The 16,388-nt window shown below is 29.3% G+C and overlaps 1 protein-coding gene across 12 annotated transcripts in view; it reads right to left on the reverse strand.

Moving 5' to 3' along the window:
• Kaz (E3 ubiquitin-protein transferase Katazuke) overlaps positions 1-16,388 on the reverse strand; it is a 31,691-nt gene that overhangs the window by 4,353 nt on the left and 10,950 nt on the right. For 11 of the 12 annotated variants that reach the window (XM_076511582.1, XM_076511579.1, XM_076511577.1 and 8 more), the window contains exons 3-7: positions 8,820-9,005; positions 6,353-6,556; positions 3,529-3,651; positions 3,072-3,148; positions 498-606 (exon numbers count right to left, since the gene is read on the reverse strand). In XM_076511582.1, coding sequence (XP_076367697.1) covers positions 498-606; positions 3,072-3,148; positions 3,529-3,651; positions 6,353-6,556; positions 8,820-9,005 — 699 coding nt within the window. Of the gene's footprint in view, positions 1-497; positions 607-3,071; positions 3,149-3,528; positions 3,652-6,352; positions 6,557-8,819; positions 9,006-14,194; positions 14,261-16,388 lie in introns of those variants that run through there. The other variant, XM_076511570.1, reaches the window with a different exon arrangement.

Here is a 16,388-nt window from a genome sequence, read left to right on the forward strand (position 1 = left end):
CTACTATTATACTATTAAAAATATAGAGTACCAAAATAGAGAATATTCAAAGCTTGTTTGTCACATGACAATATTTTGAAATTTTAAGTAGTTTTTAAGTGTTCTTTTCAAATAAAGGACTTACAACTTATATAACATAAAACTTTGAACCATAACATACATTATAATGTTAATCTCGTTCATATACAATTATAGTAAAGGTATTTCATTAAATTGTGAATGTAACATAACAACATAAACAGAAAAACATTTAAAGGGGCACCCATTACAAAAGGCTTAAGAATAGTTTTGAAGATGACTGCTGTCATCTTTGTAATAATGTTTTACTATTCAAATGTAAGTTTCAGAAAGCTTTAATAATTTTAAGAATCACTTCTTTAAAAATGGTGTAAATATCCTGATGTAAGTACTACATATTTTTAAAATCCTTAGACATTACAAATCTATACCAAAACATATTTAACAGCAATAAAAAACACAAAAACTAGAAGATATACCTTATATGTAGAAATATCTGTCTCTGCAGGAAAAGCTAAAAGACCCATCACACTCTGGACATTTTTCAACTGGTCATCTTCAAGGTTCACAAAATACTTGCGAGCATGCCTGTTAGTAGGACAACCAAATACAATTAAATTCCCTCAGTTCATCATTCCTGAATTTTACAAAATGTTTTTAAAGGGTAAAACTGTATGTGCTTAAAACTCTTAGTTCTTGCATAGATGTGGTTTAGTTTTTACTATTGCACACAATTTTATTGTCATAGTTCAATGATGGAAACACAATATATGTACAATGAAAAATACAAGGTACATAAAGTCTATGTACATTAGTAAACTTTCAGAAAGATGTAAAATAAAATACACTTATTACCTAATTTTAAACCTAAGATTATTGCATTGTGCCATGGGTAATTTATTGATTTAACAAAACTAGGTACTAAAACTCACACTTTATTCATTAGAATCCATTAATCATGAAATTGCTATGACCCATAATAATTATGGCTAATTAAAGTAAATAATCCAAATAACTTATGCTTTGATAAGTTGCTATTAAAATCTAAAAATTTTAAGACACCAACAATAATCATATAATGTACTTTAATACCCAGTAAACTACACACTTCAAATTTAAACTGCATAAAGGCATCATTATCTGTCATAGCTTTTTTCTTTTTCATATGAGGCACAGGCCTAAAGTTATTTTATTATATTTGTTGACTTTCATTCAAAAATTTATCGAACTACTACTTTATGAATTTATATCAATAAATTTGGTATCAAATTATATATTACAATACAAATTTAGTATTATATATTAGTTATTCCTTAATTTTAAAATTAGGTATAAAAAGAATCTTAAATATAATTTTTTCTGTATCATGTGGTAGGTTAAATGGAGTATTGGATGGAATTATATGTTTGTCACATATAAAATATAAAAGCCTATACTGTCAAAAAAATAAGGAACTCAAATTACTGATAAGGACAAATTAGAATATAAAATAAGAACCTCCTTTTTTTACATATGCTGATATATCAGTTATGTTCTGAAATACAGTGGCCCTGCCCACCTATTTCCATGTTTGGAAATACACTTCCTTATGTACAAATACTTCTATCTATGTCATGTGAATAACTAATCAAAAGATCAGAATGTTCTTCTAGTGGCATCCACAGCTATTCTGAAACTATGACATTAAATCATCCTTTCAATCCAAGATTTGAAGTTGGTAAGTTGAGCCTTTAGTCAGCTTGAAGTTTTATATTTTTTTAGACCCAAATACAGTTTAGTTACCACATTTGATAAATTATAGTTGAATTCTATGGTATTAGTGTAGCAATTGTGGTAACTTCAAAATGTATATATAAAACCTAAAAAAGATATTTCGTTTCAAATCCTCAATGTGTAAAATTAGATAGACTTAGCAACCTACAGTGAGCAGTAAATGAGTACAAAGTTTGTAACTGGAAGAGATAATAATTTGCTATACTTCTTTATTTACTGTTCTGTGTTAAGAAAAATAACTAAGAATGTATTGGTAAACAGCGTAATGTACATACACATGTATTATAAATGAAATGTGAACATATTTTACATTAAAACACAACCAAGACAGGTCACTTTGTAAAAGCCAGTTTTATATTCTTGAATATGGTAACATGAGTGAACATGGGCCATGTCAATGCAACTTCTGTAGCACAAGATTGATATTGTGAAAATAATAAATAAATACAAATTTATTATCATTCTAGAATGAAAAAGCATGATTTATATTTATTTCCTAATTTTTATGGTGGTTACAAGACTGATCAAGTGAACCCAACCTAAAAAAAAAATCATCATATGAAGGTGATAAAGATTTCACAAATTAACAGACCCTATAGTTAGGCTAAAGAAAATAAAAGACAAAATATAAAGTTTTACTGAAAACAAGTATTTCGAATGTATTTAAGAGGCTTTACAGATAACAAAATAATGTTAGAGATTTTTGGTACAAAGAACAGCTTTTTAATCATTACATGAAAATCACTTCACACTTACACAAGTAATAAAACAGACTTAACATTTTCACAAACAAATATTTACCAAAAATATTTCATTGATAAATCTCATTTTTTGTGTATAAAAGATTTCAAACTTTTGCTAAAATTCTACCATATTTTGTGAAAATACCCATACAACATTAAAAGCTATAGCATAAATACTGAACTCACATATTATATTCAACCTTCACAAAAGAGTTAAGCAATACAAAAACCAACAATAAAGATTACCAAAGTCATGTTTTATACTCTTCTGTCACTCATAAATCCTAGAAATTGAAACTAACAATAATTAAAATTACAAACATAAATCCATCCATTTTTTTGGTAGAGACAAATCTTATCATTTAATGAAATCAGCAATTCATACCACTTTTTAAAAAATAACTTCCATTCTGTCAAACACTGTTAATTCTTCTGCACAATGAAAATAAATCTATAGTAGGGATACATGTCTAACATCTTCAGCTTCTTTGGTATTTGTAAATCTTACATTTAAGCAAGACAAACTTCCATACGTACTTAACTGCATCCATCCTTCTGTCCTTTCGAACCAACTCAATAAATTCTTGCTGCCGAAGATTAAACTCCAGAGAACTCTACAAATGTGAATTAAGTAAAGGTCAAAAGAAATATGTGTATGTGTACACAATTACCTGAAGATACAGAAATGACACCAACAGAATTGAAATTAAACTATTTCTTATCCCATATAATTCACAAACCAATTATCTACTGGAGCACTGAAAATTCCATTAATTGAGGCAGACCAGTGGATGTGATTCTGAAAATCAGTTTCAAACAAAGAATTATAGGAAAAATACAAGATTAAAAAATGTTTAGGGTTAACAAACATCCAGTCTTCTTAAAGAAAATTATGCGAGATTAAATCCAACTAGCCTTCAATACTAACTTTTTCATAATTTTGGAAAGACAAACAGTATGTCAAAAACATGAGCCATCACTGTTAAAATCTTACCTTCAACTTTTTGAGTTTTGATTTATTATCATAGCACCAGTTGAGACACTTTGATGTATCTTTGTTTGCTAATGATTCTTCCACTTCTTTGGAAACTAAAAACAGTTCTATGTTTGTCAGATCCTATACAGTTGATAGAAACAAATGATTAAAGCTAAGAATATAGTTAAAAACTGTTAGAAAGAGAACTACATTTTCTACATTTTTGCAAATTACCTATGCTATTAAGTATGTCAGTCCTAAATGTTTTTAACTTGTATTCTGATTTTGACTATGCACTTGTAAATTACTTGCTAAATACTTTCTCCCTCAATACTCCAAATTAATAATTATCAATCAAGCTTAATACTTCCACTTTATTACTTAGTGATTACAATGTTACCTTAAAAAAAATCCTTACACATTCAGAAAATTTTCTTTTCACCTATTGAAATCACTTTCATCTACTAAACTTTTCTTACTGTTAGGATTTCACAAATTTCAATCTAAATTAAGAGAAAAAGTGGACACATTTTCATATCTTTTGATATTTATTATTTTTGCAAATTTAAATGATTTATGATATCTATTTTAAATTATAGTACAACTGATTTATTTTTATATCTATCTATCATGGTGTTACCACTTTAATTCTCTCAGCAGAGGATCATTCCCAAGGACTGTCCTTATAACCATTTTGTGGTTATCATTTTTAACTTTTAAATTAGTAAGTATATCTTCACAAAATTTTTCATACTTTCAAATTAGCACTACAAGGCTTTTGTATAAAAAATACCATATTCTTTTTTAAATTCAGTTTTAAGATTTCTTAAGCAATGTTTTTCTTGTACCTTTTCAAATGTTGGCTATTCAACATGCAAAGTAATTTTGATTTTAAGATTAAAAATACTTTTATGCATCAGAAAGTTTTCAAATTTCATTTGCAATATCTTTATTACCTCCGTATGATAATCAGATGTTTCTTTAGAAAAATCTTTATAATTTATCTATTATTTTCATTGCTGTATCTCTGAACAGGTTGGGTCCATTTAACCAATCTCGTGATCACCATAAAAAAAATTAGGAAATAAATACAAATTATGTTTTTTTTCATTCTTGAATCACTATAAATTAAAACATGAACACACAAATATTTATTTTAAATACCTTATATCATATAACATTCTACATTTATATACATTTATTATACTGACTTTCCACTACAGAAGTTGCATTGATGAGGCCCATGTACACTCATGTTACTGTGTCCAAAGCTGTATTTTAGTGAACTAATATTTTGCAAAATACAGTAAAATTTCAGTTATAATACATTAAATATGTATGTATTACTATTTACAAACAAGGTCTTAAAATTATTTTGCATAAAACACAGGACAGTAAATGAAGAAATACTGCAAACAATTATCTCTTCTAATTACAAACTTCATATTCATTTACTACTTGCCATAGGTTGCTTGCTAATCCTTATCAAATTTCACTTGAAACCAAAACTCAAAAATTACTTTATCAATAGTACAGAATTTATCAAGCTTAGTAATTAAACTGTATTTGTGTCTAAAAAAATGTGAAATTTCCACCTCACCAATGTCTTATTTTTCAGCTTGAAATCTAGAATGAAAAAGACTATGCCACACAAATACTTCACAGAAGTTGAAAAAACCACCAGGGAGATAGTATGAGATTTCAACTGGTTATAATACACTGGTTTAAGTATGTGTACGTAAGCAGGCATTTTCAAAAATTGAAGAAGAGGGCAGGGTCACTTTGGCTGATTAAATAAATATATTAATATTTCACAAAATAGAAAAGGTAGGAGTTTCTTATTTTACATTCTAGCTTGTCAATATTGGTAATTTGAGTATCTCATTTATAAGAAACCACTGACTTTTTATTTTGGCATCAAATAAAACTAATTTGAATCAATGCTACATTCAACATACCATATAACACACAAAAATCAATATTTAGGAGTTTTTTTTTAATACTTACTTTTAAATTAAGAAATTTACTATGTATAATAATAATTTGAATTGTAATTTACAATATGATACCAAACTTACTGACATAAATTCATAAATTAGTAGTTCAATAAAATTTTGAATGTAGGCCAAAAAATGTGATGAAATGGTCTGTGATCCATACTGGTACACTTAGTGAAAAAACAAGCTGTTCTAGTGAAAAGCAAAAGTACATTCTATTGAACAGTAAACTAGTAACATTGTCTTAAAAGTTCTTTAATTATCTACAATAATTAGGTTACATTTGGTCAATATATGACATAAAATGGCCTTCACACAAAAATTAATAATGTAAACAAGATACAAGAAAGAATCAAAAACACATAGAAGTATGTTACTTTAGGTGAAAAACCTTACGTGTAGTGCAATTCATGAACAGATAGATAGATAGATAGAGATGTGATGGGAAGAGTAAAGAATTCTTATGCATTTTTAATTAATGTCTTACACCACTTAAGCAATGATATTTTATGGAATTTAAAATTTTGACAAGTGGCTTCATAAAGTAAGAAGTTTTGAAACTTTAGAAAAGACAAATGAGACATGCCACTAACATTTAATTAATAAAAGAATTACAACTTACATGAATGAATAGCAAATATTTAAATAAATATTCAACTTCTGTTCTGTACTGACAGGTTTACACAACACAAATGGAAACAGACAGTCTACCAATCTATATCAATATAACAATTTTAAATGTAAATGTAGTCATACTTTGGCAGGTAATTTTTATATAACTAATTTGGTTCTATATAGCTGCTAACAGTTCTTGACAAGCAGAAAAATGACCTTCTAGAACTCACCTCAATATTGGAATGCCTTGCCAATCGCAGAGCAGTATTATAGTAACCAGAACGTAGGAAATGTTCAACTAGCATCCGATCTAGTCTTTTTTTCTTCCACTGAGCAATTGCATTCTCATTAGAGCTTGCATGCTCTTTCAAATGATCCAAACGACGTTTACAAACAGAAGCTGCTTCCATTTCCTCCGTTATACTTTCTTCTGCCTAGATTAATGTATAAATGTTTTGAAAAAAAATTACAACCAAACACTAACAATATTGGTTATCACCCCAATATAAATATAATATGGGTAGAATGTCGTCACTAGTTTATTATTCTAGGAATGTTAGACAAAGATACACAAGAGTTTTACTTGAAGTAGCATAATACTAATTTGGCATTACTTGTTGTCCTTCATAATACATTCACACACAGCAAAATGTAACTTCTTAACTTTGTTCAGTATTTAACATCTTATATCTTTGAATTATATGAATTTCTGGCTTATATATCCTGTTACAGAGCAAATGTGTAAATTCCATATTATGTTCAACTTCTGTGATAAAAGTGTCCATATCTGCTCAATATTCAACAATGACTAACCCCAAATTAGAACAATCCATACAATACACAAAGACAGTTGCACTTGTTATGGGAGAGACTGGATTTAAAGCAAAATTGTTATTAGTGTTTAACACTTGAGTTAGCATAACACCTAGATACAAACATCATCTGTAAATTTCATCTCTAAATTTTATTAAGTACTTGTTAAGATGAATGTCTGCTTCAATATTAATATAATGACATATGATATTTGCCTCCAGTACATAATTTCTAATATTCCCAGGTTAACTTTCAACTGAAAACACAGCACCTTAGATAAAAATACATTATAAAGTACTGTATAAACAAAGAAAAGTATTTTTTAACTACCATATTTATGTAAGCAGCAGAACACAGTATGTACATTTATTGAGTCTTGATAAGTATTGGGAAAACTAACGAATTCATATCAAATGAAATAATCTATTATCACGGGGAATACTGTTTAGGTTGAAAACAGTGACAAGTTTTGGTAGTATCAAGGACCTTGGATTACTGGTTTCACCTGAATACCAGTATTGCTGCCATTTTTCAACAGATATAGTAAAGAAAGTCTAGTCTTAATACTGATTTTAGAAATTAACTTTGGAACAGACAAAAAGCTTAATCTTGAATTATACATGATTACAAAGTAAGGGAGATAAAATTTTGATTAACATTATTTACAAAGGGAGATAAGTTTGTGTTAGAACATATACATGGTGTCTCAAAATGAATGTACCACAAATAAAGTTGAGACAACAACAAATATTAAAAATAAGTAGTAGGCCTATGAATATATATGTAAAAAACGGCTCGTTTGGGTTGAAAAAATATTTTACGTAGAAGAGCGAACAACATTTCGACCTTCTTCGGTCATCGTCAGGTTCACAAAGAAAGAAAGAGGTAACTGACTGAAAGCTGACCACATGTTTGAAAGGGGTTGTGTAACTGAGTGTCGGAATGTAGAGGGCGGTGTTAGATGTTTGAATATATAATTTTATATTATTTATTTTATTATTTTTAATATAGGTATAAAAGTGTTCCTTTGTATTGGTTTATTTTGGGTTTAAGTTGTTGTATAAGTAAGGCTTCTTTAATTTTGTGTTTATTTATGTTTGTTTCTTTATTTAGTATTTGAGTGTTTTTTATGGTTATGTTGTGTTTATTTGACTTGCAGTGTTCGAAAACGTGTGAAGGTGACTTTTATGTTCTTTGAATCTGGTTTCCATTTTTCTACTTGTTTCTCCAATATAGAAGTCGTGGCAGTTATCACATTGTATTTTATAAATAATGTTGATGTGGTGTTGTCAGTGTAGTTTTTACACAGTATAGACCTCAGTTTTGTGACTGGTTTTTGAATAAATTTGGTGTTAACTGGAATGTCATATTTTGTTACTAGTTTTTGCCAAATGTTGATTATTTTTCTGCTGATTTCGAGAATATATGGCATGCAGCAGTGTATGGTTTTGTGATTTTTTGATTCATGAGATATATATCATATATAGTTTCATATTAGTCTTTAACACTTTCAACAAATGTTTTACTTTTTATGGTCAACCATCTCTTATCAATATCACTTAAATAAAGAAACTTCTTCATTCAATTGTAACTGGTCTTTAATGCACCACATGTGAATAACATTAGAAGAATCAAAATTCATCTATGAATTTACTGATATGAATCTTCATAATCCAAAGTTCTGCCCCACTGAACTTCCTATTACTTCTACCACTTAAAGTTTTCTTAATTTAAATCTAAATCATTACATGATTTATGAAGCTTTAAACTTTCAGATATTTTACAAATTAGTGAAATAACAGCATCAAATATTAATTACTTTAATAAGCTATTTGCAAAACAAAATTTCTTTTAATCTTACTTTATGGGAATTTCATGTCTTACCTTTCGTTTTAAAAGGTTTAATTTTTCAACCATTCCTCCCAACAAGACTTGCAACTCTCCAACTGTAGGTGATTTCTTTTGAAGACCTTTCTCCAAATCAGATGATGCATTATGAACATGAGACACCTCTCGGTCTAAGCTCTTCTGGGCAGCTCGAAATTTCTTATTCAGTATTTCATAAGGAACCTGAAAAGAATAACAATGTAGCATAATTCTGTATACACTTTCATCAAGTGCAGTTCGTAGTGTTGAAACTATAAATTAAACAAATATTATTCTAGCAAAAAATTAATTATTTTCAACAATACAACTGAGAATACTGTACTTTAATTGCTAAACTTAAGCCACACACAAAGATGTGTTATTTTTCCAATAAATATACAAAACAAGAAAGCAATCATATGGAAGAAAATTAATTTATGAAAGATGGCCGAATCCAATCAATACTTCGAATACTCCTCTTCTGTCACTGATGCTTTGCCATTTCAACTTAACAACACAAGAAATTAAAAACATGGAATAAAAACATCACATCTGCTATATACTTTAAGAAAATGGAACAAACAGGAAAATGTATACACCAAAGAAGCACTAATGAAAAAAATGGCACAACCCATCCTATTTCTCAGAAAAGAGAGCTCACTGCAAATAGCCACCACATTATATAGTCAGTGTGGGATTGACATGTGAGACTCAATTGACCAAGGAAGATTATGTGCTCTGTAAGTTAATTCTGTACAATCACAACTACGTTTTGCAGAAAAGTGTATGGAAATCCACATTCAGTGAATGTCCAGATATACCTGCATTTACAAACCGAAAACTACTGAAGAGAATAAGGGATTTAAGAGAACAGAAGGTCCCCAAAACAAGCAAGTCTGCTCATGCAAGAAAGGAAGGAAATGTGAGAAGCTTGGTATCGAAAGCTCCACGTCTCAAAAAATAAATAAGTAGACTGTGCATACCCTGCTTATGAAAAGAGAAAGATCTCCCCCAAGTGAAATAGATAAAGGATGGAAATTGAGAATGAACTGCATAGCCAAACCCACTGTCCCAAACAAAATGACTTCCAAAGTAAAAGAGATACCATAATGGAGAAAGCCACATTGGAAGGAGCAAGAAGAAACAAAAAAAGTCCATTGTGTAGTGTATCACTAGGCCTTAAATAATGCAACTTGATGGGAAAGGTTGTGAACCAAATATTTGATCATTGTGTTTAAACTGAAAGAAGCAAAGGGCGAGCAGACCAACTAGGATGTGAAGAAAGCATCCATGGCTTCAATCAGGTTATCCACCACCAGGAAGTGTGTCCATCATCAGGAACCAAGGAAAGACCAAAGCTTGGTCAAGTTGGACAGAATGAAGATTGACTGCCAACCTCCCATGTCAATGGGAACAACAAAAAGAAGAGAATTTTAAAATCCATAGTAGCATAGAGGAATTGTCTCATGACATTTAAAATAGCTGAGACAGAGAGCACTAGAACATAACAAAAAACCTTGAGAAAGCACCTGAGAAACTCAATAGGCTGTAATAAATGTAGTCATCACCTCCAAGACTGACAATGGATGGTAAAAAGAGGACAAAGAATTATTCCTCAAAGCTGTATGTGCTAAAAACCTGGTGGGGCCTTCTTTTCTCAAATACAAGAAGTCAACTTTAGAAAGGATAACTGCTAGTGAGTTGTATCAATAGCTAGATGCAAATGTTTAAGAAATAACCCCAAACAGTTACATCACCAAAAAAGGGTGCAAGACAAATAAGCTTGAAGGTTGAGGTAGACAAATGTAAGAAAGTAAGGTAACCCAATGAGGTACATCCAAGTAAAAAGAATCCTCAAGTTGACTGGGATGAAAAAAAAAAACAAAATCTAGAGCAAAGGGAAAAACAGATATATGCAAGTTGCCACAATAAAGCTGAATGGGTTGTAAAGTAAAAACTCTAAGAGCAAGAGAATGTGTGAAAATGAACAAAGAAGTTTAGTATGTGATGCAAATGAGTAGATAAAGAAACAGAGAAAAAAGATATTTAAAATAAAAGAAGATATTCAAATCATAGAGGATCATGCAAAAAAGGAGTGAGATTCAGCAACAACAATTTGAAAATGTGAAAACAAAAGACAAAAACCTGGGAGATTCAAGCAAAGAAGAATAGAGATGGGGCTACCTGATTTTCATTGGGTAGAAAACTAAAAGGAAAAGTAGAACTTGAAAACAATAGTGTGGAAACACATAACAAAATGTGATAGGCTTAACTGAAGTAACAGAAACAAAAGATTGGCAATTCTTGATCCAAGGTACAGTACACTATGGAGGATAATATCACTATCACTTCTATGAAGGAGTATTAGAAAAATGCAGAAAATGTCAGAAACGTTTAAACATGAATGCATAAATAATCTGCTTCATAAAGTTGATTTATTGTGGTTATTTTCTTGTAAAATATGATGAATATCAAAGATAAGTTTTTGTTCTTTTGAGAAACAGAATAGGCCTGGTATGTTGAAGGTGCATTGGCCTAACAATGAACATCAAAAGTACTGATCAAAATTCATATGGTGAGTTTTACAACAGAAATAGACAATAGAACATACATCTCAAAAGTAGAGATGCCATGACACATCAGTATGAGTATCGATAGGCTGATTTCTGAGGGTTCATAGATAAACTAGAAATTTCTTTTTTGGACAGGCAAAACATTAAACAGTTAATGGCTACAACACAATCAGTTATTAACTTATTTCTAATTAAAAACAAAAGTTTAAATAAGTGAGAGATATGCTTAACAACTTTACTCATCCTTCACATCTTTAACAGTACAGAGTCTTTTTCTGCAGTTTTGTGTACATTGTATTCAAAACATCACATGACAGAAACATGGAATTTAAAGAAATGCAAGTCTAAGAAATTATCAATCCAAAAGGAGAACATAGAAGAGGTTGTCATTTAAAAATTAGGTCTAAATCTCACATTGCAAAATATGTAGCCTTTGGGAAAAGATATAGGGTTCACCATATTTTGTGAAGATTGAAGGCTAAATTTATTGAAAGTTCATTCAGCATCCTTTACATCAAAAATTCACAATGATACTGTAATTTAAAAAAAGTGAATGATTACTGCCCTATGACAGAGATGCATGAATAAAAAATGACTGAACAAGAAAGATTTAAAATTGTTAATCTGTAAACAAAATATAAGAATGATGAGTGAAAATGCTTTGAATTTACATAAGCAGGTGACAAAAACTTTTTTCAAGTTACAACATTTACAGTAAGGAAAAATATTGTTTAACACAGGTACAATGCTTTATTTACTGATGCAATTATTCTCAAAGGTAGTTTGTTAAACATGTCTTAAAGTGATCATGCCTTTGAGTATAAGCACTACAGATATGCAGTTGCACCTATGCATCATAATGTTGATCATTCTGAGTTTCAGAGATCCAGAACACTGAAGGGTTCTTGATCTAGTACAACTTTCAACACAAGCTCTTGTGGACCTTTGCATACAAGATCAATGAAAGAAAGTCATACAGCAAAAAATATTGTAGACATACTGAACAATGCCACTGAAACACAAAATTTAAATAGCCAGATGCCCTTGTCTTTGGTATCTGACAATGAAGCAAACATGGTTTTAGTACTTAACAAGTGCATTCATTTCTTTGCTCATACATTGAAATTAGCATCATAAAGAACTATGAGAGGTTCAACTGTTTCAAAATTTTTGAGAAAAGTGAGAAGAATCATATCTTTCTTCTATAGAAGAGATTAAGCTTGAAGTAAACTCAAAGAAAACAAGTCTTGTTAGAGATTCCCATTCACAGACACAAAATGTAGTAATGTGATTAAACTCATCTTTTGACCTGCTTGAGCATTTCTAACAACAAGTAGCTGTCTAGGCTACCTTCAAGTCAAAGAAGAGCAAAAAAAATCCTCCACTGGCATTTACAACTAATGGATCTGATATGAAACAAACACAAAGAGCTTTTGAGCATATAAAGCCATTCAAAGTAGCTACAACAGTTCCGTGCAAGGAAAAATTCCATCAGTCTCACTCATAGCCTCCTCCTTTCATTTGTAAAACAGGGGACTCTCTGAAAATAATCCCTGCATGACTGGAGATATAAAAAAACAACCACTGAATTTTCATAAAATCTTTACGGTGGAAATGAAGAGTTCACCCATGATGTACTGCTCTTTATCCAAGATTTAAAATCATTCCTTTGTAGCTGATTTTGAGAAAGAAGCAGCATACAAAACTTTACTTAAGAAAATTGCAAGACTGCATTATTCTATATAACAAGAAACAAAAAGTAAGAACAACGTTGCCTTCTACAGATGAGCTGCCTGCTGTTTTTCTTGAAGCTCTGCCAACTGATGTCAAAGAAACAAATAAAGAGCCGTCTCCAAACAATAAATTAAGAGTAAGAATGAACACTGCATGAACTTTCAGGTCAGACATTCAAAGAAGAGTCAGTTTCTGTAAAACAAACATACTTGACATATACAGTGATGAAATTAAGAAGTTACAAAAGAACCATCAACTGAAATAGAAGTCTAAGGCATACAAAGTTCCTAATCTAGCTAAACTTACCAAGCATTTTTCCATATTTCAAATTATTTCCTTTAAATTGTTATTTTATTTTTATTAATATTTTTCATATGGTTATATTTTTAACTACCTACACTAACTGAACTCTGTAATTAGACACAAGAACAACTGTTCATTTTGTTTTTAAAATTATTTCATTCAGAAATAATGACAGTTACAAATGGTTTAACCATTCATTTGAAATATGCTGTCTGAGAAGCAGATTTGTCAGTTTGCTAATTTTACTTATTCTGATTATACAATAATCCCAAGTTCATTGAATTAGTAAATGTTAAAATTTGTATATTTGTTGCAAATTTTAGTTGAGTTGATTGCCTTCACTTTTAATCACATCTTATTAAGTAAAAGAAAAAAATATAGTACATATAAAATTAACAAAAAACAGATGAATGGAAAAAATATTTTTGTTATAAGCATATCATGATGCATATTGTATTGCATTATGGCGGTATTATGATACCTCTACTGAAAAGTACAAATTTCATTAAAAAAAATAAAAGATAATGCAAATGAATTTTCTAATTTAAAATATGGTACTGTTCTTTCACATAACTGAGAAATGCAAGACTACAAATATTAAACACAAAAGTTTTGTTAATCCTTAAAATAAAAACATGTCTGAAAACAAGTAGTACTAAGTGAAGGATGAGTTTTTGTTCAAATGCTTATGTGGATTACTGCACATGAAAGATGTGTTTTCCTCTTAGTGATAGGAGGCTATAATCTCATGATAAGATCACAGAATGGTGCAATATATATTACCAAAGGCAGTATCTTCATTTCAGGTTTGTGGTATGTGTAAAAAATCTCCATGACAGTGTTAAGTATAATAGCTGTTGCTTTTTTTTTTTTTCAGAGTTGTATAGTGTTTCTAAAGTAAAAAAATAAAATATTTTGAAAAAATTACTTGTATCAAACATGATAAAAAATATTCCAACTAAATTAATATCATCATTTAGTGTCAACACTAACTGATTAATTTCAATAAACTTCAGTCAATAAAAAAATAATGAGCAATCATAATGGTAATATTTCATTAAATTGGATAATTGGATAAATTAAAAACAGCAATAATCTAAAATACTAATTTTGATTAGTCAGTGAACATTGTGACAGTGAATGATGATCTTAAATAATCACATCAATTAATCAAAACCAATAACCATCTCTTTTTCACCATTCTCAGCTAATTTGGAAATATTAATGCTTAGTTAGCAAAGTTATAATACAGATACTTGAAAAAATATGTTTATCACTTGCTTCCAAATCAGGGAAATGACAATTTCAACACCCATTGCTTCTGCAGTTAGGTTAATTTTCTAACAATCATATTACATAAAGAAAACAACAGAATATTGAACTTAAAACATCCTTAATTAGCTCTACATATGTAGACTTAGTCAACTGGACTGAGCCCAAACTGAAGAATTAACTATCACTATAATTCTGAATTTACTTTGTATACCTTCACAACATTTGGAAATACTTTAGTAAATGTGAAGATTGTCAAATACAGAAAGTCAAATTTTTAAATAAACTGGTTCTAGCAGAGATCTGCTGGGGAATTTAGTTTGTGTGAAAGATAAGAATAAATATATTTTCAAGTTTACAGATTTTATTTGCATAACCTCTGAAATTTCCTGAATGAATAGTTTTTTTTTTATGACACCACACATTTTAATATCTATACATAAACAGCATATTTGATTGCAAGGTTATTTACAGACATCTTCCACACATAATGAAAAAGTGGATGAATAACATGAAATAAATTGAGTAACAGTTACTTTATAACCACAGTTTAAGCCTTTCTTCTATCATTAAACATTATTTTTATTTTGCAAATAAATCAGTAATCTCACAGATAATAAAACAATAAAGCATAGTGTGAGTCATTACGCTGTTTCTGACATGCTGAGCACCTTGTCCGAAAAGCATACAAATGTGAAGCTCTTAATAAGGTTGAATGGAAATCTACATTATGGATTAGTATGACCTATAACATAAGTAATTTCTGCTAAACTCAGAATATCAAGAAGTAGAAAGAAAAATATCTAAATTGAGCAATTTGGAATGCAAATACATCATATTATATAGATAGATAAAGATTGAAATATTAAACAGTTATTTTTGAAATTAAGAGATTAAAATATGAATTATAAGCTACATTTTGATACTAAGTTGGTTGACACGCATTCATTATAAAGTTGTAAAAAAGGTTGTGAGATATGTACTTTACAGTTGAGTAGATGTTCAATAGAAAATGTTTATAATCATATAGTGAAACTAGCTTACAAAGTAAAAATCTGTAATTCAGCATACCAGAATTTGTTAAATACTGTTATTAATTTTAATTACTATATATATATATATATATATATATATATATATATATATGTATTTACACATATTGCTATTTAAATATAAATGTTCAAAGTTCAGTTACTTTTACTGAAATTGATAACAATGAATAAAAACTATACATAAAAACCACAATTCCTAGTATTTATGATGTTACAAAAGCTACTCATACTCGGGAAACTTCGTCATTAACCCTCTTGTTAAGCCTCACTGATTCTCTTATATCATAAATTTTAAATACCCATTTGAAAAACAAAACACTTACTGCTCACTAGAACAGGATATCTCAAAACTACTATAATTTATTCTAATTTCTAACTAAGGTGTAAGTAGATTAAAAAATTTAATTTCTGTTCACAGCAACAATTTTAATATAAAAGTTGATATTTGTTTACAAAATATCACTTTTCCCATACAATTGACAATCATCAAATTTATGCAGTTCAATACCTACCCTTTTATTAGTTATAAACATCTACTTAAGACAGATGTGAGTAAATAAGTGGCTTCAAATAAATGAATAGATGACAGAAGTTTCTGTGGTAGGTTTGCTAAATATACTGATATTTGAGTTCTTCTACACTTTCATAAGTAT

Source organism: Tachypleus tridentatus, chromosome 7 (assembly GCF_004210375.1).
Source record: "Tachypleus tridentatus isolate NWPU-2018 chromosome 7, ASM421037v1, whole genome shotgun sequence".
NCBI classification, from domain to species: Eukaryota; Metazoa; Arthropoda; class Merostomata; order Xiphosura; family Limulidae; genus Tachypleus; species Tachypleus tridentatus.